Source organism: Coffea arabica, chromosome 7e, assembly GCF_036785885.1.
Source record: "Coffea arabica cultivar ET-39 chromosome 7e, Coffea Arabica ET-39 HiFi, whole genome shotgun sequence".
Taxonomy (NCBI): domain Eukaryota; kingdom Viridiplantae; phylum Streptophyta; class Magnoliopsida; order Gentianales; family Rubiaceae; genus Coffea; species Coffea arabica.
This window is the reverse complement of record NC_092323.1, coordinates 14,347,517-14,373,271: the sequence shown is the minus strand read 5'-3', so window position 1 is coordinate 14,373,271 and position 25,755 is coordinate 14,347,517. Positions and strand designations below refer to the sequence as shown.

The window sequence follows — 25,755 nt, the reverse complement described above, 5'->3', positions numbered from 1 at the left end:
GGCTTTTGGGACAGGGAAACCACCCCTGCCATTATATGAATCTTGCTAAACAGGCTATTCTCAAGTGTTTTGGCTTAGGTTATACCTCTGAGAGATCTCACAGTTGTAAACATCGAAAGGAAGACTAAGGTGTGCCGTGTGCGCTCTCTCTCTCTCTCATGCACGGCTCATCCACATTAATGAACCAATGGTGCTTTCCATCTACCTAATTGTCTATATCACACGGATATTCTTATGCTGGAAAAATGCACATCACCTATTGGTTTGCTTGTTCCTTGGTCCAAATGAAATTTAAGATTGAGCATTGATGTTTGGACATTTCATTCTGGACCAGGTCAATATGTCACAAAATAAGAAAAATGTCGAAGTATAAATTTAAAAATAAGATGTAGTATTTTTGAAACTTTTGAAAATTTCAACACGGGCATAAAGGTCAGCGCTGTATGCACTCTGCTTGAAGCTTTTAGCTACGAGTAGGATGGAGTTCTAGGAAAAAATGGTTAAGACTGCAGACAGCATGAGCCACTGAACACTTGGTTGAAAGAATGTTGTTCCCTATTAGTTGGTCAGATTTTATCTTGATTTAATAGATAGAAGTTCCATAGAAAGTAAAGGGATATAATGCAGAGGGGACTAGTAGAGAAGTTTACTAGAAGTAGAGACAAAGATGACTGGACATTTCCTATGCTTATGTTGAAGCAAGGAATTGAGCTTCTCTTTTCTTAGCTAGACTTGGTTCTTTTGCAGGAAAAGATTGCAGTCAGTCTTGGGCGGTGGATGGATTAATCCAAGTAGAATTAGCTGTTGTCAATTGTACGAATTTGTAATCCATATTCACATCTCACTGTAATTTGGCTCCAGAAACTAGCTAACTCTAGTACGTTTATTGAGAACTCAGCAATCTAATTAATCTATGGCTGCTGTCTATTCAGGAAGGACAATTTGTCATTTGTTAATTTGTTGGGAAAGAGTGCATAATTGCAGCCCTTCTGCTTCTGCTGTTTTAACCAATTTCTCTTTTGATCTTTATGCCTGGTGAAGAACAGCAAATGGAGAGTTTCTGTTTGGATTTTTATTTTTAATTTTATTTATTAAGCCTTTTTGTTTACGCATCCCATCTCTCTCTCTCTTGTAGTATGATTGAAGAATATATATATATATATATATATATATATATATATATATATATATTCAAAATCAGAAAGCAAAAATTGAAGTACTTGAGGCTAACTAAGGAAATGCTGACTCATCAATTTAAAATTCAATTTTTTTTGGACACTCGATAACACATCTAAATTTTGCCTGTATATATAGCGTTAACAATTATTATCCTCTCGTGCATTTATACACTTTTTCTAAATTAATCTTACATTTTCAATAATTTAACACTCATCAATAATTTTCATTATCAGTACTATCATTATTGAGGGAAAAAACTGTACATGACATGATCTTTATTGTTCAGTTATTTTACAATACAGTAACAAGGGGCATGGAAATAAGGCTGGTCTTGTAGAAATGTAGAGGAAGTATCATAACAGGAACAAGAGGTATAAGGGCTGAGACGATTCGATGGAGATTTTTCTACTAATGACTCTGGCCAGGCTTCGTCTTTATTGGAGGTCTTGAAGGCGCAGCTCGCAGAGTAGTCTCCTGTTGAAACAAGATTCAGATTCAAAGTGACCAACCTAGAATATGAACTATTCTTAGCATTATAATCATCTCATTACAAGAAAATAGACTAGACTATTTAGGGTTGTGAAAAAGCGCCATAGATAATTTATAGTGGTGGTATTCCGACACTAGAACGAAGCGCCATTGTAAGTCGTATAGAAAAAAATCACGACACTGTCAAAAGTATCATAAAAATTTTGATAGCACTTAATCGTGAAATACTTATTTGTTCCACAACTAAATTTTAAAAATTGTGATGCTAAATATGTTAAGAGTTTCGAAGACTTCACTTTTTTGTAAGTAAATTACTCACCAAAAAAAGAGAGAGAGAGAGAGAGAACCTAGCCCACAATTTATTTATAAGTAATTCCAGTTTGCTACAAGGTGCTTCAAATCCCTAATGGCTACCCAGGGCATCATTAGCTGTGACTGCTAAAACTATTGGTTCACCCAAATAAAAAAAAAAAAAAAAAAGTCATTATGAAAAATAAAACAAGTAAAATAGGTGGATGTTCGTACTGCTGCAGTGGGTTCAATGGCAGAAGGGTTTTCCTCTGACCCGGGAATCTTCTTCTGGAGACCCAAGCATTGAAGCAGTTTTTGGAAGTCAAATGGAAAGCATCGAGAAGATGAATCATCATTTGCCATCTTTATGAATTTCCTCAGATTACCTTTCCTCTCTGTAATGCGACTGTGTTGTATTATTCTTGAACTATGGTCTATATATTGCTGTGGGATTTGTTCTTCTAAGCAAGAAAATCGCCATAATGTGATGTGCAATAAATGTTAAACATATGAAGTTGATTTCGTGTAAAATTGAGAATTAACATGATGCACGTTTTTACTTGCTTTCTCTATAATATATGTTGCTTGAATTTTGCAGTCATGTGATTATGTCGACCTAAGTTCATTTTTTTTTTGACAACATTAATTACAAGGAGGTTGTCCTTGTAGATCTAATGCAATTAAAAAATCTAATCAAAAAATGATAAGAATTACAATTCAATAACGATACAAATGAACCCGTAAATAGTAAAAAAAAGAAAAATTTCACGCGTAATGAAATTTGAACTCAGAATTTCTAACTCGTGAAATCTCAACTTTAGTTCAAACATCGTTACTAAGGAGGTGGAATAAAATCAATTCTCATTACAATATATTCGAAGTCATAATCCTAAGATTCATTAGATCTTCGTACCTTCATATTCTTTTATGTGCAGTCGAACAAGAAAGTTGACGATCATAGACTGAGTCTCTGAAAATGCCATTTGCTGACACAGTTAGTACCCCACTGCCACTGGCTTATATACACTGCCAAAGTTGTGGGAAATTATTCTTTTTTTTTTTTCCTAATTACTTCCCTGAAAATTTTAAAGCAAATTTTTAGTGAATTTGGTATGTGTAAGTTTCTTAAGCTGGAAGTTATAATAACTCGATATAGTTATTACGTCTCCACTTCAATTGTCCAATGGATATATACAATAAATATGGTACAATAAAAACATAGGACAAGTGTCAGTTTATAATATTGTGTAGTATCAAGAAGTGTAAAAGAAGATAGAATATCCTTACCAATCCAAGTCATGGATATTTGAATAATATTTTAGGGTTAGTACAATTATTGCTGGTAATTCTTGATTTCTTAGTGCTCAAAAGATTCCTTGCAACTAATCAAGAAGTTTGATCAGTGACACAATAGAGACTCAATGCAAGAGTTTTCCAACATTTTTGAGAACAATGCATGGGAAAAACAGGTGATTTTCTTAATTCTTCCCCTTCTCTATTAATTCTCTAGATTATTATTTTGCCCTCCAACAACCAAGATGTGATACCATTGTAAATCTCACCACTTGGGGTTGGTTTGCTATCGTGACACTGTAGCTGGAGAAGGCAATCATGCATGCAGGAATGTTCAGCTCATGTTTATTTGATTAGAAAAAGGCCAAAACAATTTACAAGTTAATACCAAAATTTCTGTCATATATATATACATTGGTCTCATGTAAATATGATAAGAGCTTGGGGTTCACTGTCAATGATAGTATTGGTATTAACTTGTGAATTGTTTCTCCGATAGAAAAAAATTTGATCTCTGATAGTATCGCTAATTTTTGAAAAGAAAAAACATTGGTACACACAATTATTTCCGGGACTATTTTAATTGCCTACATAATTAAGAGTACAAAAATTAAGAGTACCTCCCAAAAGTCATCGAGAACCAAACAATCAGTATCTGTAAAAGGTTGGAACAACTCCACCATTTCTGATTCTTTTAGGCGCCACTTTTTCTTGTTTATTTCATGAATTATAAACTATAGCATAATTAATAATGCAAGTTGTATATTGTAACCAACATTTTTGTGATTAAACAGTAACAACATGTAATGGATTTGTCGTTTTAATATTTTTAAAGCACCTAACTAAATTGGATGTCCTGGTGAGGCCAAAGACTAACGTAGTATAAATGCAGACTTAGATATTTGGGACAGGAAAACGGCACAAATTTCCACAAAAGAGACACAAAATGGCTCCTTCTGCATACTCCAGTTCTTGCTCTTGCCTTCCACTTGGCATCAAGAATCTGCTTCAGTGCTTGGGTTTTGATTCTTTTGAGACAAATAGGCCCAGCCATGAACATGTAAGGTTTAATTTTTTTCTGGGTGATCAATGTATATGTGTGTGTATATGTTTGTATGTATTCAATTTTGATCGCTAATGGTGTCAATAATTGCATATTTAGCAGGAAGATGACACTAACAAAAGACACCCTAGGCCTTGTAAGAGAAGGAATCCTGAGAGACCAGCTCCTGCAGTAGGGGGACCTGGCCAGACTAACAAGGGGGAGGGAAAGTTCTGAGAGATGCTCTACAGAATTTGTTCACGTACAATTGCTTTTTTGCATTTATATTGTGTAGATGTGAAGAAAATTTAGCAAAGGCTAGATGCTTTGCATTAAAATGTACTTTTCAATTCAATAAACACTTGGCTATATGTTACATTGTACCATGTAATCTCCAATTTGTTCTTCGTGCTTTTTGTATTTGAAAAGTTTTACATTTTTGGTGTTACCCCAATTAATATTTGTGTTCAATTTTTGGTACAAGGAAGAATTTCTTAATTGTCAAATCGCATAATGATAAAGTATTTGAACATGGTTGTCAAAGAATCAATGAGGCTTCATCCTGTGCCAGGCACCACTACTGCTCCCCCATAAGAATCAATGCAGGATTGCACAGTCGATGAATTCAATATTCAGAAAAAAGTGCAGATCATCATCCACACACACAAAAGATTTCCAACTTTTACCATGCGGCTGAGGCAGAAGAAGTTGCCCAGGTTTGCAACTGGGGCTCACTGTTGTTGGTTTTTTGCTAGCACAATTGGTGCATTGCTTCAATTGGGAGTTTGCTGATAACATTCAGCCAACAGATTTGGATATGTTTGAGGTTTTTGGTATCGTAACATCAAGAGCCAAGCATTCGAAGATCATTCCAGCTTATCGATCGCGCACAAGTAATCAGAGTGCTTCGGAGCTAGCCCAAGTTTCAATTCTGATATTACAACCTTATCGACATGCATTAATCTATAGATAATCATTGGATATTCCTTTGCAGTCTAGTTACTAGTGGATCTTTACGTAGCAGTATTGCCTGCAGTATTACATCATCGTTTATCTATATCTTGTGGGCATTTTGCCATGTAATTTTGAGCATCTATTGTATCATATAATATATGTACTAACACAATGATGTAGACGCTATAACGATAAATGTGAATGCTAAGGATGAGAAAAATCATCAAAAATTTTACCACCACTCACTAAAGATCATTAACCACAACTCAAATCAGCTTCATCTGTGCCATCCAATTGTTTTTTTACAATTAGTCAGCCAATTACAAAGAATTCCAACCCAATAAGATCATGTTTGTTCCTGTGTTGAAGGTATTATCCCTATCTCGAATTGAATCCTTAGATGAATGGCTCATATAATGTGCGCAATTAGTTTCCAACGTGTGTTATGAGGGATTCTAAAAGTAATGCCATAAGATTTTGAATTATATGCTACTAACAACTTGGCTAAAGGCATTTTTTGCTATTTCTATTAGCAGCAGAAGATGCCATAAAAGTTTTGAGACTGAAAATTTTTCCCTAAGATACATTGTTCAATTCGGTGGTTAACAATTGAATTCACTCCCCATTTTATTGCAGAACAACTTCATTCCTAGTATGCTTTCAATTTTGGTTGGTGTGAAATTCCCCTAAACGTGTATGTGGTCCTCAGTTAGTGTTTCCTGAAATAAATTTTCTGCATGCGCCTGGAAAGCAAAATAATAATTACAGCAGGTAATAGATAATGATGACGATCGACAATTTCAACATAAATTGAGGGGAAAGAGATGTGTTTTGTGTGGGTGATTGTATATTTTTCTTAGTTTGTTTCGCTGTACCCTTTGAAAAGAAGTTGAAGAAAAAAGTATTGGAAGTGAATCAGAAAAAATATAGTAATGGCTGATTTTGCAGGAATCCTTTGCATTCGTTGGGTTCAAATTACGAGTAGATTTTTTCTCAAATGCTTTGGCTGGCATGATTATACCTTCAACAGTACATATCCACCAAGAGATGAAGATCAATAACCTTTCTTGGACTACTAAAGAGGTATATCTCCAAATATATAGCTGAAATCTTGTAGTAACATATGCATTATGTTCATTAGCATTAACCAATTTTGTAGGATATCATTAACGGGCATTTGATAATATTAAATAGGAAGAAGGTCTTCCAAGTGAAACAATTAGTTCAAGAACTCTTGCTGCATCACCTCCTAGGCCACCAATAGAAAGAGGGAATGGAGGTCAAACCAACTGATATTTTATCCTCCATATAAGTCTGAGATTAAATGAGGATGATTATCTACTAGTTCTTCTCTTTGGATGTTTCTTATATTGTGTGCTTTTAAGGGGTGAATATTATGAAATATGATGTGGGACAAGATCAGTGTGAAGCTGCATATTTTGATGACCATCTGCTATTCATATTGAAGGTTCAAGAATTGCTGTGGAGTTCGTCTCTGTGGTTTTTTGTCTAGTCTAGCCAAAAACAAGTTCAGTTTGCACTGAAAATTACTGTTATTTTTGTCATCATCAAGATGGTAGATCATTTTATGTATTTTGTTGTTGAAAATTTCCTGCAGTAGTTTGTATGTTGTTTGACAGTTATTCCAATAATCTTCAAGTGTGCTAAGTCTAAAATTGTCATTAATTGTCGCTATTTTTATTTTTCGAGTAATACTGGTTGGACCGATATTACTGCTATAGAAAAAAAAATAATTTAGAAAAATTTGTTAAAATAACACCATAACACTTTGCCTTATATAATGTTTGTAAACTAAAGTCAAGTCATTTGTTGTCAAACTTGAATCAAAGTCACCTTTTACTCGGAGAGGAGGACTGGATTGGATGATAAAGTGAAAGAAATTGTAAATTAGAGATTTTGGATCCAAACGATAACGTACGTCTGCAGAGTTTTGACAATTGAAGTTTATATTGATGGATATTCTTGGGTTATACTGCACCACCATTGATGGAGAGAAAGAAATAAGCGTGTACAAGGAGTTGAGAACAGGTGTACGAAGCAAGCATAAGAAATTCCTAACTCCATATATAACAGGTCTCAGTTCACCTTAGTACAGCTTATGTTCTGATTCTCAGAATCACTCTTAACTAGAGTCTCTTCATACTACTGAATACAAAAACTTCTTCTAGATATGGTACGAAATTCTGCTGTTTAACAACAATGAGGACGAAGGCTAAGAAAATACTAGTTGGGTATTGAATTATCTATATGCATTCGAAATTCTATATAGTGAAATACTGCAGTTAACAAAGATCAGATTGCTGTCATGCAAAATTTTAAGCCAATTGTATTACTCCTTTGCCTCGAGATTACCGTAAATAAACAAATTTAAGTACAGGACTTTTTTAACGGGTATTCAATGGACATTCATTAACACACAGAAATTATACACACACATGACTTATCATGAACATATCCACACTAACAATTATTACCCTCTATTGTATTTATACACTTTTTTAAAATTAATTTTATTTTTAAAAATTTAACACATAAAATACATCTTAAAAAGTATCTATTAGACACTTGTTAGACAACTTGAATGTAAATGCCAAGATGTTGACAGATTTGTAGGCATTGATTAATTACCATAATCGCATGTGGATTATATTCTTTGATGGGATAACTTCAGGACCCATCCGAATATCATCGTTTCAATGATGGACAGAGGATGCTTCAGCTGTTAAAACTTCCCCTTAATTTTGGCATCAAGAAAGAATGCCAAAAGCAACTTAACCAAAAAAAGTGGGCAATTAAACAAAATATTACTGAAACTTGTTATTGAGGCCTGTAGTTTCGCAAGAAACCTGTAACAAGGTATCCCTAATTTTTTCATGCTATACTTTTTTCCCGGAATCGATAACAATTATATAACTTATTCTATTCTAAACTACAGTAGAGAAGGAGTCTAAAGAGACGTGTGTTAGGGACTAACAGGTATACAGACCTTACTAGATCAAAGGGATGCTTTGGCACCACCCTTGGATTTTTTTCGCTGCAGGTGAGAGTTGAATCCCCACCTATAGCCCAAGGAGGAACTTTAAGACCCTTTTCATGCTATACAATGGAGGAGAAAATTTCCCAACATATATATCATTCCGGCATTCCCCAACAACCACACACACAAAAAAAAAACAACCAAAATCAGTACATCTAGGATCAGAATTAAGCAAATCCCCTTTCTCTCTCCTTTTTTTTTTTTTTTGTTTGGTGGGTACGAGAGAAACATAATGCAGCAAATCCCCTTACATGAAGCTCAAGAGTCAATACAATCTCCAACAGTTCATTCTCATCCAGATGGACACGAGGTCCATTACCAGATATGCCTGAGAAAACCATGTACATATGTTAACCATACCCGCCTGAAACACTATAGAACCAGGTAGAGTTAATCCCATCAAGATTATCAATAGAAAAGCCCAACTTATGTTCCTTCACTGCACTACTTTTATATCTGGTATATTCCGTCATAAGATCTGAAATTTTCTTTGTCCCTGAAGCAAACATCATCGAAGTTCCTATCAACATTTTAAGTATGAAAAACGTCTCCATTAGTTGAGCAAATTGTAGAAGAAACGCACAAGGTTCCAAATATTCATATTGATTCTACTCCAAAAAATAATATCAACAATCCATAAAATCAGCCTAACTGAATAGCAATTTAGCAACCACACATTACTACAAAAAGATATATACAGAACTACCTGATTCTCCAAGTAACATGTGACTTCAAGATCTCAATTCATGCCTTAGCTCGAGCTTTGAAGAAGTTCAAGACAATCCTATAAAAATGAGTGAGGGTGAAAATCATTTGAAAAAATCCACGACCCTTTACAATCCCAATCCTTATGCCTCTGGCTGTTCTAGCTAGAACTGGTACTTTATCCTTCGCCTCCATCGGAGCTACCACCTGCACAGGCACTAAACAAGTAAAGATGATGTGAAATTCATCTCCCCAAATTACTATAAAAGACAACCGGTAAGACACTGCCAATTCTCAAATTAATAACCTGATGGAGACAGATTAGTCAACTGCCTCAATCTTTCCCCTGCCACCCGAACAGCTCGAGTAGAACTTTTGACACCTTGTGTAATTTCTTGACTGCAAAATCATCGAGACAAGTCAAATATAAAATCTGAAAATAATGATACAACTTATCAAGCAAAATTCAAGCTTCACCATATTATCCTCACCCAATGTCACTAAGCTCCATGGTTAGGTCACTTATCTCCATCCCAGATAATCGAACTGCAGCCATTGTATCAGGAAGCTCCTCTCTTGTGACGTCCATTAACTTCTCCAAAGACTCAGCTGCTCTCTTAAAAGCCTTCAAGAATATCACATTAGTCAATTATCATTTTCCTCACAGAAGCTAGTCCTATTTGCCAGTACGAACTCTAAAAAGCTAAAATTCAAACACATTTTACATCATAATTGCATTGATTTTATTTGGAAAAACGAAATTGCTTAACATGACAATGGGCCTTGGGATTCAATGACTTGTCACGTTGAATCCAGTTTGTCAATTCTTTGGTGGTACAAGACTCTAGCAATGATGCAAATCTAACAAATCACAGTTCTCTGATCCAAGATTATCAATCAATTACACCTAAACCATGATTAATATATTAAAATTCAATCTCCAATTTGCTTAAAGAAATTTGAGGGCCATCAAACTTAAATTCCCTTTTATAGTTAATGCATGAATTTCAACCAAAATGTTGACAAAACACCCAATGAACAGAACATGTTTGCAACTAAAAAAAATCCCATTGCTAACCAGCATTGTTGGAATCGCCCAGCAGAAAAGCCAGGTTGCTGATATTGCTACCTGCAAAAAAATCGATGAATCCCATATTAAGCAAACCTGAAAATTTGTAAATCTTTCCCACTCTTTCCTCATTTTACTCATTAGCTTTATTACATAACTCCAACTTTGCGCAGAATTTTGGGAAGTTATTATGCGCCAGAAATGGGCTTTTCTTTTTCTGTGCTTCATTTCAATCAAAATGTAGAGGGAACACTCGCACACACTACACACACACACACACAAAAACTGTAAATTTATTAGGTAAATCACTTCAATTAAAAACGTCAAACCTCATTCAGATGAACGTCCTTTTCATTTTACTCTTAATTTTTTTTTGGGAGCCGGGGGAAGGAAGAAGGAGGGGGGGGGGGGGATTCAGTTCAATCAAATTAAGAAAATATAAATTTTCAATCTACATTAACACAATCATCTAAAACACTTAAACCCAATTCAGTCTAGATAACTCCCACAAAATCATGGAATTTAATCAATTGATTTCATTAATTCCCTTAAAAAAAAAAACCAAAACGAAAGCGGTAAAGATCAAAATATGAAGAATTGAAATAAAAACATTAAATTAGAGAGAGTGATACCGTACCGCGCAAGCCGTGTAACTGAGAATGCTAAGGTGGCGACTGGACAGGGTCCATTGAACGGGAGATAAAGAAGATGATGATCCGACGGTGGAGGTCAGATGAGAGGATGAATCCGACGGCTCAGCTTGCTCCAAAGACACAGACACAAACCGCCGGTTTCTATTCAACGGTAAATTAAAACGGCGATGGTTACTGAATCCTCCGGCATTACACCTGGGATAAACTCGAGGCGGCGTCGTTTTTGGCTGAATTTTCAGTGTACTCAACATTTTCCTTCCACCCCTCTCTCCCTCTCTCACACTCTCACACAGTCACACGGTAGCTATACAGTAACAAACAATAATTAATAAGCGTGTAGTACTGCCAACTGTGTGTTGTGTGCGAGAGAAAAAGCGCTTCACTTCTTCTCTGAAGGAATTGCTCCCTCTCTTCGACATCTTCGAAGTGGCACACTGGCACTGATGAGTTTTTTTGAAGGATTTTGCAAGCCAGCTGTAACCGTAAGAATCAAGGATGAGGGTAATTTTGTCATTTAAGTTGGCTTGCCCGCACGTGAACTCGAGAAGCGATATCGTTATTAGCTTTTGCAGACCAAGATTTGTTTGGGTACTAAAGCAACAGTTGAAATGTCTATTTTGTCCCCTGTTTAAAATAATATGAAATATAAATTCATATTTCTTAAACTCAATTAGGCTTAATTAAGCTCGAATTGAGCTCAAATTGGGTTCAATTTGCACGATGTCGAGTTTGAATAAGACAAAACAAAATTGAACTCGATTTTTGAGAGTTAAACAAACTTGAATTTGAGCGAGTCCAAATTTTTTAATTCAAATCAAGTTCTATTAACATCACGTAACTTTTGCTAGGATGATTTTGTAATTTAAGTTGATACGTGCTTTTGACAATTTTTTTTTTTTTTTTTCATCACAGTGGGTATCTGGGGCCGATGACTGGTTACCGTACGCCCCAACTAATCCCACTGCGTGACCGCGAGAGGCTGCCCGACATCATCGGTCAATGGGGCCGAGGACTGGTTACCGTACGCCCCAACTAATCCCACTGCGTGACCGCGAGAGGCTGCCCGACATCATCGGTCAATGATAACGACTGGGATTCGATCCTTGGTTGGTGGCTCTCACCCAACTGGGCTACAACCACCGGACCGAACCCAGACTGGGCGATACGTACTTTTGACAATTGAGTGCTAGGTTTTAACATATTACTGTTTCAAAAATTGTCTTTAACAAATTACATACAAATTGTTGAAAGAGTTGTACACAGTTTCTCAAAATTGAATGCAGAGCCAACTGTAACTTACTTCAAACTTGGATTCAATTAAATACAACTGTGAGTCCTCAATGCAACTTTTAGACCTCTATTGAAGGCGAAAATTTTCAGACCAAATCTTGGGTTCTTAAGAAGCACCTCTATTGCCATCGAACCGTTGTCAGCCCTACTATTTAGAATGATTTACAATATAGGCAATGAATTCTATCTTAACAAATTGTAAATGAACACACACACAAAAAAAATATATTAAAACTTCTCTATTTCAGGAAATAAATGGTAAAAACACACGCAAACTTGTGTTCTTGAACAGGAACAGAGGAGAGCAGGCAAACACAGAGGCTGGAAAGATTTCATTTCGATTGAAACTCGTGTATTTACAAAGTAATGCCCTCAAATTCTGCTAACAAAACTTCAGCCCTACCCCAATTTTTCCATCCCCTGTGATTTTTTTTTTTTTTTTTTTTTTTTATCACCTTCCAAGCCTATCTATCTATCTATATACACTGATAAAATTCTGCCTTGCAATGATGAAGCTAAAAATGTAGCATGTTCGACCTATAAGGTACACCATTTTCCTCTTTAGATATAGTCAGAAGCTTCACGGAAGAGCCCCAATCCGAAACCAAAGAAAAGAAACAAGAAGAAACTACCACTAATGAGAAAAAACAAATAAGAGAGTGTTGAGAGGAAGACCTCATGCCGTATTTGCTGCTTCTGCTTCAGTTCTCACAACTTCTGTGACAGTTGCATTACAGAAGAAGCATCTCTGGCAGTTAAGGAGGTGCCTCGTTATGCATCCAAAGCAAGAAGAATGAGAACAAGGTACGAACTGAGCATTTGCTTCACATGCATAACAGATGCAGCATATGTTTTCATCAGAATTACTTTCTCCGGCACAAACCATCCGCTCAAATTCTTGTGACTCCTTCTGGCATATCAGCAGGCTTGATAAGGTCTCTAGCTGCTTGAGCTTTGAGATATCATCAACACCCTTAACCAAACCAGCCTACAAGTTCATGAACAAGATTTAGCAAAAAGATAAAATGGAAAGAATGGATATACAATCTTCCGAAAACCACAAGTTGAACATTGAATTATTATACCACCAAGAAAAGAGTTGCTATCGCCCTAAACAAACCATACGTATAATCTGGGCCACCAAGAACTCCATTGCCCCTGAATTTTTTTTTTTTTTAAAACCATATATGCCCATGGGCATAATTCTACCAACTTGAAAAGCAAAATAAATTGAAAAAAAAAAAAAAAAGACAAGCTATTAATGTATTATGTAATACTCCAAACGCATCTAAGGAGAGAACAGAATCAATTACTAACCCAATTGTATTCTAAGAGGTAGAATCCACGAAGGACAGTCTCAGCACAGTCCATGCTAGCAAATATATTGACAATGTCATTATGATCTCCATAGTCTGCCTCTTGTCTAGCATCCAACAAATTCAAAATGATGCCAGCCAGCGGTCCTAAGATCATGCCAACATTAACCTTCTCTGGAGACTGACCAGGACGCCTAATGGACCTGCAAGAATAGCATAAAGAAATCTGAAGAATAAGTTCTGAAATATCTTATTCCCATAAGTTCCAATCTTGCAACCAACTTATTCTCCTCCTAGAAGTTCACAACAAACTTGTTTTGTGAAAAACCAACATTGAGATACATACAAGGGCAAATCTTGCAATACCACTAAATTCAGTCATCTGAACTTAAAACTTTTACAACTGCATCAAACTTGGAGGGATAAACCAAACTCCTGTAGTTCATTAATTTTTTTTTTTTTAAAGCATAGTCCACTTTCATATGCAAGAAGGATAAAATGAACTGATCAATATGATTAAGCAGTATTTCACGTGGACGAATTATATACAACACTGCATGCACATCAATTGAAATTTGTCGATAACCAACTTCTGTGGTTTATACTTATAAGCATTCTCCTAGATATAAAGTCAACAGGGAAACCAAAATTTCAGGGAAACATCAACTAAACTTCTGGATTTTTCCCTATCCTTAGTTAGCCTTATGAGCATATACAATCTAAATAAATTCTTGCTCTTCCATTGTTTGCTTTGCAGGTACTAAGGCTTTAGATTGAGATGAATTACTAAATTTCTAGACCACAAGAAATTACAAAGCCTCGTTCCTAAACCTAACAAAACCAAAATGCAGTACACAAAAAATTTAGGAAACTATAACAGCACTTCTACCACCACAAATATGTTAACTAATGTTATCATCCATCTATCCAAGAAAACAGTACATGAATGAAGAGCAGCAAGAAAGATTAGGATAGCACACCACAGAAGTCGAGATTCGTCATAAGTGACAACATGTTAAATGTAACAAGAACATCCACAAACTTACAGGTCTAGAAATTCTGGATCAACTGACGAAGTCAATTGGTTAAGTATAAACACGATTAATTCAGTCAGCCTTCTCAAATTTGTATCTGCCCCCGAAAGAAATGCTTGGGGTATCTCACGAGTACAGAACTCTAACACCCTTGCAAGGTTACAAGAGAGATCAAATATAACACTACATTTCCTCTGCTGAAACTCCACCACCTAAAAAGGATGCCACAAGAATGTCAAGGAAACAGATGGAGGAAAAAATAGACAATAACTTGATCCAAATATTCAGTTCTTTCCCTAAAAACTTCACTGCCAGTGGATATGGCCTGACCTATCGAAGAATGTATTTACCTCTATCTCGCATCCAACTCACATGCAGTCTATGCATAAATGAAGTCAATAACAGGAGATAATTTCATTATCCATTAAAATCAATTAGAAAAAACTACTGACATCGAAGAACATGAAAATCAACCACAGTAGGGGTGATAAAATGAATAGGTACAGCCTCACAAGCCAACTACCTGATAGTTCTCCTGCATTTCTCGAATTGAAACAGAGAATTCAGTCATTGACCAGCTCAGGGTGTTAAACAGACGATTGAGAAAAGCTGAAAAAAGTTCTTCATCCTGAACACAAGCATCTCGCAGCAATTTCTGTAAAAAGTAAAAGAACACTTCAACTATATTTGTTAATGGATGTACAATAAAAGAGTTAATGATCAAAATATTATCAAAAGAACGAAAGCATGACGGGTCTTACCTGGAAAACAACTGATGATGATGACTCACCACGCTTGGAAGAACCAAAACCGGATCCTTTGCAAAGCCGCACAAGAATATTTGTTACAGGGACCCAGGACCTATTATCAAAAGCTGATAATAGTGCTTTGGGCATTCTCTGTATTGCTGCTTCATTATGCTCAAAAACTGCTAAAAATTCTTTGTACTGTATCAAGACGGATATAGACTGCAGAAGAAGATCTTTCAGCTCGGCACTCGATATCCTTGGATCATTAAAGTGGGTGACAGCAAAAGTAACCTGAACCCAAAATGCCCAAAGCAACTAAATAATAGACCTAGATATATATGCAATTGATCCTAAAAAGCAAGGCAAAATATGCAACACCAACCAATGAAGCAAGGAAACTACAAAGTTAATCCAATATATAATTTTCTTGACAAAATGCTTAAGTTTTTCTACGGTAAAACTCAATGATCATAATGAGAAGCCAATCATTTTGGAAGGTTACACATATTGAGACAATCCTCTCCGAGCAGGACATCAGAGAAGGGCATGTGGGTATGGATGGCAAGGGGCACCAGGGTAATGTTTTCACTTGATACTAGCTAGAAATACCACATTCAAACAGATCTTGGATTAATACTATCTAGACATGCTTAAAGAGACATAAATCTTCAACAAACTATATCTGCCAGAAAAAATAGTGATACATCAGATCACAGTCAACTTTTGAAAGTTTGAAGGGAATAAAAACAAGGCACATATGCATGGTATAATATATATTAATTAGATAGAAAAGGTGTAGGGGGAGGGGGGAGAGGCTTCAGACGTACAAAAGAAGCGAGTCCTTGCTTCATGAATATTGCAGGAGGGACAAAAGGAGGATCACTCTTACGCAGCACATGGAAAGAGTCAACCTGCCATGTGCATAAGTATAACATATAAGAAGACGCAGAAAATACCAATAAAAACAATTTAATGTCAGTTCTACACCTAAACAGCAAAAGAAAGACAAACAAATGAACTAAGATCCATGTAAAACTAGCATTGATATACAGCATATTCACAGCCATAGGGCCCAAGCCTACAGAGTAGACACAAATGGTTTTATTTTCATCATATGATTAAAAGCTACTCAAACCAACCTGAGGTTCAATTTCCATTTTCAACCACACCACCACCTAAGTTTGATCCCCGTTGTTCATTGGTTATAGCTCACCTAAAAGGGCAACTTACAACCAAAAGAAAAGAATCCAATGGTTTTAGGTACAGGACAATAAAAACTCTACCCACTCTACCATTCTAAAAAGATTGTGCCATTTATCTAAAGCCAATTTTTGAGAATCCCATGGATATTTGAAAAGAAATATAGGAAGAATTACCAGAAGATTTTCCTTTTTCTCTTTGCCATATTAAATTTTATCTATCCATTTATTGATTTGCCATGTCAGTTATAGACATCAAATCCTTATACTCCTCTTCTTGTTTCTTTATGTTTGAGATATATATATATATATGTAGAGAGAGAGAGAGAGAGAGAGAGAGAGAGAGAGTCATAAACTGCCAAACATAAGGGAAAAAGTAATTCAAGGAGCGAAATTCAGATGGAATTGTAACACAATGGGACAGAAGTACAATTACAGAGCAATTCAAAAGGCTAAAGAAGTAAAATGCAGGACATCTTATAATAACAACGTAAACATTCTTTGCTGCCAGGCAAATCAAGAATAGCAGAAAGTTACTATCTTATAAGAGGCAAGTGAAAGAAGCTCAAAAATGACCCAGTACATTTGAGCAGTTCCCATGAATGTACAGCAACAGTCAGGTTCTCTTTGCCACTTGTTTTAAACTTTTCATAACCTAAACGTAGAGAGCCATGCATGAGGAGCATCGGCCCCATTTTGTCAAACTATTTATAGAACTTCACGTCAAAAACAAAAAAGCTGAAAAAGCAATATCTTTAGGAGTAAATTACATCTATACTCAAAACAACCACTGTCACACAATATTAGCGTTGAACTGGGTTTTTTTTCGTGTGTTGGGGGGTGTTGCACAAGAAAATTACACAATTACTTTGGAGCTATAAAACAAGTAAAGTCAGATTGCCATTAGGCAGGGAGGAGAAGAAGAGATTAAATACCAGAGTTTCCAAATAATATTCAGGAACATAAATAAAAATAGAGTCCCATTTGCTAAGAATAAGCAGCAATTGAACGATCCACATGCATGCCGCATACATTCCCCTTTGCTTCCATCGAGAAAAAAGAGATATGCGGTACCTATAAAACAAAGTTCAGCAAAAAACTGTGAGAAGAATTATTCTCATTACAAACAAATACACACACACAGACACGCATTCATACATGAAATTTAGTCCTACACAACTATACTGCTTCTCTCTTGGAAGCAAAAGTAATAAATGCATGTAAAAATTAAGAATTGTGAAACCTCAGCACAATGAACACTTGAAAATCACCAATCATGATGTATGGAAAAACCCAACATAATTTATTTTTTTTAATCCAACCAAACATAAAGTGGAAGTTTTCATGCCTAAGAAATTTGGAATAAAACCATTTACAGTTTACCTGTCCCACATTTGGAAACAAATAATCATTACATATCATTGATATTAATCAGGATTTAATAAAAAGATGATAGGTCTTATCAGATGTTTTGCCAGACAGCTCAGATTATTGAGGGGTTTTAAAGTAAGTATTGAGATCTGTTTGGAACTCTTAGCCTTGCAGTTAATATGTTTCCTATTGCCAAAGAAATCTGAATTTAGAAGTAAATTTTACAACAGTCAGTAAATCTCAGTTTGTCATAATGTAAAAGTGTTATATTAAACCATTATTCATTTTATTGCCCCGCTGTGCCAAAAATTCTCTGGTAGAGCCATCCTGGCATACTAAAATTAGACCCACTTTAACATCAGCAAAAAGTTACTTCAAGGCAGACATTAACAATAATCCAAAAATGAAACGATTCATGCTGACAAGAAATAATACCAGTAAACACAGTGACATCTAAACCTTCCCCATGAAAACTACTTAAAATGAAGGCAAACAAAAGTACTAACATCATTTTAGTGAACTCGTGTTCTTGCTTTTAATGCAAGAGGAAAAAGTTTTCCTGTTTAACTGGAGGAGGACCAAAGTTGTAAAAGCATTATTATTAGCAAAATGCTCACCATGATAACTCTTTTATCTTGGAGTTGGCTACAAATTCTTCTAGTAACCCCACACACAACACCCCCCCCCCCCCCAAAAAAAAAAAGAAAACCTGCTATTTGTTCTTATTGACCTATTATTTTGAACGGGATAACCTTCTTGCAAAACCTGAAGGAATTTACTGAATTATGACTGTACTAGTGAAGGGACAATTTTAAAAAGAACTTGACCAATGCTGGCAAGCTACAAGCAAACCCAATGAAAAAAATATCATTTTCAAAATCAAAAGCTTCAAAGCCTGCTATCGATTTTCAAAGATATGCTCATTTGAGCTATTGTTAAACTAAAAGCTCTTATGATGTTCTCATTTGTCCTTGACTTTTGTTTTTAACTTATTTTTCATAAAGCAACAAAAGAATCAAAGACAAATGATGTATATGACACGTTCCCATAATCAGTGCAGAGGACATACGAAGAAGAGAAAGGAGCGACATGATAATCCAACACAAGAAACCTAATTGCAGCATGTTATTTTAATGAAACCAGCCATTCAAATGCTTTTACCTTGCTGTAGCGTTCAACCACTCCAATCACCCAATATGTTTTACATGGACAGAGACACTCTATTATCATGAAACAACAAAAATCTTAAACATGCATAGGCATAACTCATAAGTTCTAACCATCGCATTATGCATATCACCTCAGTTTATATAGAGAAGTGATTGATATGAAAATGTGAGAACCACTAAAACATCCTAATCACACCATCAAAATTACAGAAGAGTAGCCATGACAATGCAGAATGCAATACCTTCTCTTTGTAAAGCTTAATGTCAGTCTCAGAATCTATAATGTTAACTCCCAGACTGTGAATAGCAAGGTAAGGTCCTAAGATCATCAAACACTAATCTTAAGTGAGTAGATGTTTCTACTGCTCAGAATGGCTTCTTTTGTTGATCAAAGTGCACTCTGCACTACGACTTGAAAGAAACCAGGAGATCATAGATCTTGATGAAGAAAGGACGGCACAATCAACAACCAAATAAAATTAACCACTTCAAGCAAGGAACCTTCCTATCATAACTAAATCAACATAATTATAAATGATATTACATGTTTGTAAACCAACGCATACTTTTTAAAGCACAAAAAATGATCCATGGATTTTCAGCAAATATTGATGGGGGATGAAAATAAAATGAGTTTATAAGCTGATGTTTGCAGGCAGTCAACAACGAATACACATCCAATTTCACAAATCACCACATTCTAGAAGAGACCATTATACCAGGCACAATGTCTGACACAATCCATAACTTCTTCTCTATATACACTTTGAGCTTCCTTTAAACGCTTTGCTTGTTCTCCATTAGTTTTTTCTCTAATTTGTTTATCGGTCTCTTCAAGGAGAGCTATCGATTGTGACTGTCGAGCAATGTAAGAAGACGCCTACAGCAAGAATAATCAGTTTAGATATTTACATCAAAAGTTCCTAAATCATTATGGCGTAAAAGTATAAATCCAAAAGATCTAGTGACCAACCGTAATTCCCAGCACGGGCATTCATGTTTCACAAACAAAAACCAGCAAAGGAAGGGGAAAACCACCAGAAAATGAAGGTAACTAAAGAAAGAATACCAAGTTAAGGAGGCCATTTACTGCAAAAACCAGACCCTATCATTAATTTGCTCATTACATTGGAAAAAGTATCATACCATTAAAAAACATATGTTACAACTGTTTACAAAAATTTCGACCTCATCTGCATCAATTCCACTTTAATTGTACACATTCTTATTTTGTCAACAACCAAATCTAAAACATCATTGCATTCCTTATTTATATGTCAATAAGATGGGGCTACAAAAACACCACTTCCAATCATGCATACATAGGAGCTCTGTTCTGTTACATAGTGGCAGATGAAGTTTGCTTTGTACATCTATTTTCTATTTTCCATTTACTCTACTTTAGTTTATTTTCTTGCCTGAAGAAGCATAATTCAATTCTTATTGCGGTATTATGACCTTATTAAAAGAATCCTCAGTCACCTGCTTAAAATTCGGTGCCACTCCCAAATGATATAGCAACAGCATAGCATCCAAGAGCTCTTCTTCTTTCAATGTAGCTGGAGACAAATTGATATCCCTAGGGGGTATAATCCTCATCTGCTGCATAGGCCGAAAATCAAACTGAGATTCAGATTGGTCACTTGTACCAGGTTTATCTTCTATCTCATCATTCAAATTCTCAGCACTGCATTCTGCAGCAACATGAGCAGATCTTTCTTGAATAGAACTGCAGTGACCGCGAGCACTTTTGGCCATATACCTAATAGGATGCTTTGAGATCTTTGCGAAGTCACTGTCATAACTCGAACAGCAGCACGGCTGCAGCTTACCAAAATGTGTTACTCTAGAGTCTTCATCATCCATACAACCTTCTTCCCACCTGATAACTTCTTCTTCTTGCTCATCATTTGTAGGATGAGATTTAGCCAAATGGCCATATGATCCTCCAAGTCTAGAAAAGTCAACTCGATGAGGATCATTCTTCAAAAGTAAGCCAACAGAAAAACTTTGTTGGCCACCCCTGTGAAGAAAACCCACATCAAGTTCAGAATTAGCTCCACAGCTCTTCATCCAACCGCAAATGCCCCTCAATGTGGATGCTTCTGATAAAAGATGAAGTATGACTGTATACAATGAAACAAGGACACAGTTGCTTGAAACCCCAGGAGGTGGTAAGTTACGGTCTGCACCCCTGTTTTTGAGCAAAAGGTTTTGCAAAAATGTCTTAAACACTGAGCCTGGAAGCTGTGGCGGATCTCCAGGTGGTATAAATTGCATTACCAAGCAACACAGGTCCCTATGTTTCTCTTCAACCTGTAAAAACACATTATTTAATCTTCTAATGGCTTAACTATAATGCAAAATTTTGCTTCACCCAAATCAAACCCAATTTATTTTGGGATGTGGAAATCTAGATAAGCCATACTTTGTAAAATAAAAAAGTGCAAAAGCAAAAGAGAAATGAACAATTGCATTGTATAAGGTACTTTAAAAAAGCAACAGTTGCTTGTTATGATAAGCAATATTTCTCCCAAATACTTGGCAGCTACCCAGATTTACAGAATAATAGTGGACAGGGAATATCGAGAGAGAGAGAGAGAGAGAGAGGGCGAGAGAGTCCATGCACTAAAGAGTTCAATCATAATCAGGTATTCCAGGCCATTCGATTAAGTCTCAAAGAAATGTAAGTTACAAGGACAAACACAGGAGAATCAAAGCTGAAGGATAAATGCATTCCAGCTATGCAGTTTAAAAATTAAGATTCCTAATTTCCCCAGTATTTTTTTCCCCTTCTTTTTAGTTGCAGGTCCTCCAAAAAATAAAGTCCCTTGATCATGAGGTATTTTTTTACAGAATTGGAAGAATTCCATTGATCTTTTGAACATTAGTTGCAAAAGATGCAACTTAAACGCGACAAACATCAATCCAGGAATCTCAGCTTCAGCCACATTTCCACTATAAATGCCCGCTCTATTCTCAATATTAGTCCCCCCTTTAAAAACTAGATTTCAGGTGATCGTTTAAGAAAAATGCAATGCCTAATTTTTAACTGGCACTACAACAAATACTAAGAAACTAAGGACAATATTGTATTTGTACATTTGGAAAAAATAGGAAGAATGAAAGGGCACGGACAATATAGAGAACAGATCACTGACTGCTCCTTTAGTGTCTCCACAAAAATCCATTTCACAAACTCATCCATACTCAAATATCGCAACTACAAAAGGTCAAGTAGTTAAAAACCTGTAGGCAATATAGCAAAAAATTAATGAGCTATATTATAGTTTTATTAATGATTTAAGGTACCATTATGCAATCAACCTATGTCTCGCCTTTTATATAATACTGAACCCAAATACTATCAACATATGAAGCAATCCTGTCAGAAACTGAAAACTTCAAGAAAAACATCGAAGAGTGTGCATTTTCTGTCTAATCAACCGTTTTACCTTTTCAAAGCAACTTACCAATACACTTAAGTTCTTCATTTTCAAGAAATGACCCATGAGTAGTTTTTACATGTGTAATCACTCTTCTAAAGAGTTTTTTACTTCTCTAAATTAATCAGTGGAGAAAACTCTGTTCATTCTAAAGTCTCAACTTCCCAAAAAATCAGTAATTGATTTTCTAAATTTCAGTGAGAATAGAGGAGCATGTGCAGAACGAGGTGATTATTTCTCCAAAAGCAAGAGGATGAAAAAAAGTAATCAGAAGCAATCACTCAAAGGCATACCATATTGATGGCTTCGGATAAAGCTGTAGTCGTCAGAACCATGCTACTCTCGCTGGACAGGTCTTCACATGAACCTGGCCACCAGACAGAAGGCATCAAAGATTGAAGATCCTGCTTGTTAGGACTCTTTCGTGATAGGAATCCTTCAAAAACATATTCAAAATCTGCAGACTTCCACCAGAGAATCATCAGTTCCTCTTTCCTTAATAAATGACATGCCAAAGCAAGATAGATATATGATCCTGAATAGGGAAAGTCAGAAAGGACCCACACTGCAGTTTTGCATGCAGATGAAAGGGCTAATATAAGATGCTCAAAAAGTTTTCGTGAGTCCTGAATCTCTAGGAAGCAATCAATTATTCTGTCCAAATTTGTATAGTCATGCGGTGGATGCACTTTAAAGGCTTCCAAAAAGAACGACAAAAGTGGACCCCTTGCAATGTATGCTGCACTTCCAGTTTCAATACCAAGAGAAGAAAATAATTCCTCAGATATTCCTTGAGAGACAGGGTGATAAAGTTCCTTGAATGACGCAAATCTTTTCAATCTTCTAAATTTCTCGACTGACCCAAATCCCACCCTCGCTTCATGCTGCAACTCTAACAGCCTGGAGAAGCAACAAAGCAAATGAACAGCAAAGGAGTTGACTTTGGGGGGAGACTGAATAGGAAGAAAACCGTCAACAGGATATTTAAAAGGGTATGCCCCAAAGTTCAACTCGCAACATTCGCCTTGAGACAATGAAACTGCAGGATGATATCCCAATCCAGGAACCATCTTACGAATCCCTCTGAATGCAACCCCAAGTGAGACACCATTTCTGTAAAAAGATATCTCGTCATGATCCAAATCTATGCAACACCCAATTACATCACCAACAACCCAAGACTGGCCATAAGCCTCAGCTCCCTTGTTCCATTTACAGACCCTTTTCCCATCATATGCATAGGAATCATCAGCATCCCCTACACCTTTATGATCAGTAAAAGGACAGGAAAGAGTAGCCCAACCAAGCTGCTGTACACCAGAAGATTCAAGTGTTACTTCATACATCCATCTCCCCTTCCACACACAGGCATTTGCCCTCACGCTGCTGAACAAGGCATGACTCTCCAAAAGCAAAGATGGCTTAGTAATTCGAATATCGCCACAAATGCTCGACTCTTCAATCCCAACAACTTGTGAACCACAACCATCAGCAGTGGTACACACCCCATCCCTATTTACATCACGACCACTCCCCAAATCTACATGGTACTTCCTGAAGTGATTCTTTATAATAGAACGAACTACTCCAGTATTTACAGGACAAGTCAGCTGATTAATGGTCTTATAAGGAAGATCAAATATGTGTTCAAGAGTCCTTTCCACAGACTGATCACCAAAATCATCACAGTACGAAACAAGACGACTTCTTTGAGAGCCCTCTCTCCTATCTTCACCGTTTAACACTACAGCCAACCCAGGAGATAGCCCACCTATTCGTAGGCCGTCCTCAGCCATTCCCGCCAAAACAAAACACCACCACAACAGAATTCCAAAAGCAACCTATCCTACCTTACCTTAAATTCACCAAAACATCTATACAATCCAACACGTTCCACAACCATAGGAACAACTTACCCACCTACACCTGAAAAAAGAAATCCAAAACATACAACAAATATCTCACTATCTTCCACTTAAAACAAGCATATTCGAATGCCTAATCAACTCAATCGAAAAATCAACCATAATCCAATCATTAACTCATCAAAATTCCTAAACCCCCCAGTTCACCTGATCAATTAAGCAAATACTAACTCCACCACGCCTATAAATCAAGAAACATCAAACTTTCTATCCTAAACAATACAAGTCATTAGCAAAGGCAAAAGAAACACCTAAATATGCGTAAAAAACCACAATAATCCTCATGGATAAAACGCAATTTTGAATTACTTACAGCAGAAGTAGACACAAATAAATAAGCTCCAAAGCCTCTTACGGTCAAATTCCTCCAAATAGTAGAGGCGGCGGAAGAAGAAGAAGAATAGTAAATGAAATTACTAGGGTTTTTACGAAGACTCCATTGATGCAGTGGAAGAGAAAGAGAGAAAAAAGTGGGAAACAAAACGACTTTTCCACATTTGATTTTTTGGTTTAATTATTTGTAATTATTTGTGTTTGAGGTTTTTTTTGCTTTTTCCCCCTTCTTCTTTTGGTAGTAGACTATTACTAGAACGAATTACAAGAAGTCTGGAGAGTCAAAATGATGTTGGGTCGGGGACTAAAAGAAGAAACCCTAACTGGCACGTGTCGGTTAAATGCTTGATGGATGACGTGGCGGATTTTTTTTTTTTTTTTTTTGGGTTCTGGATGACGGCGAATGGAACGGAGAACAGTGTTTCAACAGATTTGGGGGAATTGGACACCGGTAACTTGGTCAACGGGTTGCTGATTTTCCACCTTTTTTTTCGGGGACATAATAATGGTTTTGGATATGCTTATGAATATGTTGTGTTGTGTTGGTGGGGTCATTTTTAATTTTGACTCTTGGAAATTCCCTCTTTGTGATGCCATATTGGATGGACTTGTATTTTTTTGGTTTTTGTTTCTTTTCCTTTCTTCGTTTTTTTTGATCACTTATTTCATTTATAATGGAAGGAGGTAATATAAAATTGATCTACACAAATTACTCACAAGACTTCACGTCCTAGTTTTATCTTGGAGGGAGATGCTAGCCTAGTTGTTACACTTGATTAATAGCTCTCAGGAAATTTTCTCAGGGTTTGTAATTGAGATGGATGTAAGTTAGACACTCTGAGAAAAATCAATTTAATTACGCACGCTTTAATACAACATTTTAGATCCGCTGATCAAGTTGAGCTTCTTTGAAATTCTTTTTTGGATTTTGTTAAGCAAATAGTGCTGGACGATTTTCAACAATTGCATTGATAAAATTGTTTTTTTAAAAAAATATATTATATATTCAATGAATTGTGTACAAATCTTATCATATAACTACACTTGTGTTTTACATGTTAGGGAAAATCGCCAATTTAGTCCCTAAACTTTTTTTTTCCGTCAATTTAGTCCCTATATATTATTTCTAGCCAATTGGATCCCTAAACCTATATATCGGTTCCAATCAAGGATCTTTGCAGCGGCGCCAC

The 25,755-nt window shown here is 36.1% G+C and overlaps 2 protein-coding genes and 1 long non-coding RNA gene across 8 annotated transcripts; all 3 read right to left on the bottom strand.

Annotated features, from left to right (window-relative positions):
- Positions 1–1,396: 1,396 nt before the first annotated feature.
- Positions 1,397–2,391, bottom strand: LOC140011471 (uncharacterized). Its single transcript, XR_011818647.1, has 2 exons — positions 2,194–2,391; positions 1,397–1,653 (listed from the first exon to the last, which is right to left on the bottom strand). It is a non-coding gene; the product is annotated as an uncharacterized lncRNA (long non-coding RNA).
- A 5,982-nt stretch (positions 2,392–8,373) lies between these two features.
- On the bottom strand, positions 8,374–11,166 carry LOC113701070 (uncharacterized). 4 transcript variants are annotated; one of them, XM_027221549.2, is made up of 6 exons: positions 10,718–11,156; positions 10,090–10,140; positions 9,503–9,636; positions 9,319–9,410; positions 9,013–9,229; positions 8,374–8,802 (listed from the first exon to the last, which is right to left on the bottom strand). In XM_027221549.2, the coding sequence occupies exons 1-5, from the start codon at positions 10,982–10,984 to the stop codon at positions 9,051–9,053; spliced, it is 723 nt and encodes a 240-aa protein (XP_027077350.1). In that variant the 5' UTR covers positions 10,985–11,156; the 3' UTR covers positions 8,374–8,802; positions 9,013–9,050. The 4 variants fall into 4 exon arrangements, with proteins under 4 accessions (XP_027077350.1, XP_027077351.1, XP_027077349.1 ...); XM_027221550.2 differs by having other exon boundaries at positions 8,439–8,826; positions 9,013–9,218; positions 10,718–11,166; XM_027221548.2 differs by having other exon boundaries at positions 8,439–8,826; positions 10,718–11,154.
- Positions 11,167–12,342: 1,176 nt separating this feature from the next.
- Positions 12,343–24,841, bottom strand: LOC113702046 (E3 ubiquitin-protein ligase RKP-like). 3 transcript variants are annotated; one of them, XM_027222994.2, is made up of 11 exons: positions 24,546–24,841; positions 22,601–24,233; positions 20,344–21,177; positions 19,581–19,741; positions 17,257–17,395; positions 15,950–16,033; positions 15,135–15,413; positions 14,897–15,028; positions 14,386–14,585; positions 13,341–13,542; positions 12,343–13,011 (listed from the first exon to the last, which is right to left on the bottom strand). In XM_027222994.2, the coding sequence occupies exons 2-11, from the start codon at positions 24,101–24,103 to the stop codon at positions 12,700–12,702; spliced, it is 3,846 nt and encodes a 1,281-aa protein (XP_027078795.1). In that variant the 5' UTR covers positions 24,104–24,233; positions 24,546–24,841; the 3' UTR covers positions 12,343–12,699. The 3 variants fall into 3 exon arrangements, 2 of the variants coding, with proteins under 2 accessions (XP_027078795.1, XP_071914815.1); XM_072058714.1 differs by lacking the exon at positions 24,546–24,841 and having other exon boundaries at positions 22,601–24,253; XR_011818181.1 differs by lacking the exon at positions 24,546–24,841 and having other exon boundaries at positions 12,576–13,011; positions 13,109–13,542; positions 22,601–24,444.
- Between the last annotated feature and the right edge of the window lie 914 nt (positions 24,842–25,755).

Bases quoted from the DNA above. Each gene is read 5' to 3' on its own strand.
- LOC113701070 (XM_027221549.2), bottom strand. From the start codon at position 10,984: ATGTTGAGTACACTGAAAATTCAGCCAAAAACGACGCCGCCTCGAGTT. The intron at 10,141-10,717 runs GTACGGTATCAC...ATTTTTTTGCAG, and splicing joins TCAGTTACACGGCTTGCGCG to GTAGCAATATCAGCAACCTG. The intron at 9,637-10,089 runs GTTAGCAATGGG...ATATTCTTGAAG, and splicing joins GGGCGATTCCAACAATGCTG to GCTTTTAAGAGAGCAGCTGA.
- LOC113702046 (XM_027222994.2), bottom strand. From the start codon at position 24,103: ATGGCTGAGGACGGCCTACGAATAGGTGGGCTATCTCCTGGGTTGGCT. The intron at 16,034-17,256 runs GTATTTAATCTC...TGCACATGGCAG, and splicing joins AATATTATTTGGAAACTCTG to GTTGACTCTTTCCATGTGCT. The intron at 13,012-13,340 runs GTTAGTAATTGA...ATGAACTTGTAG, and splicing joins ACCTCTTAGAATACAATTGG to GCTGGTTTGGTTAAGGGTGT.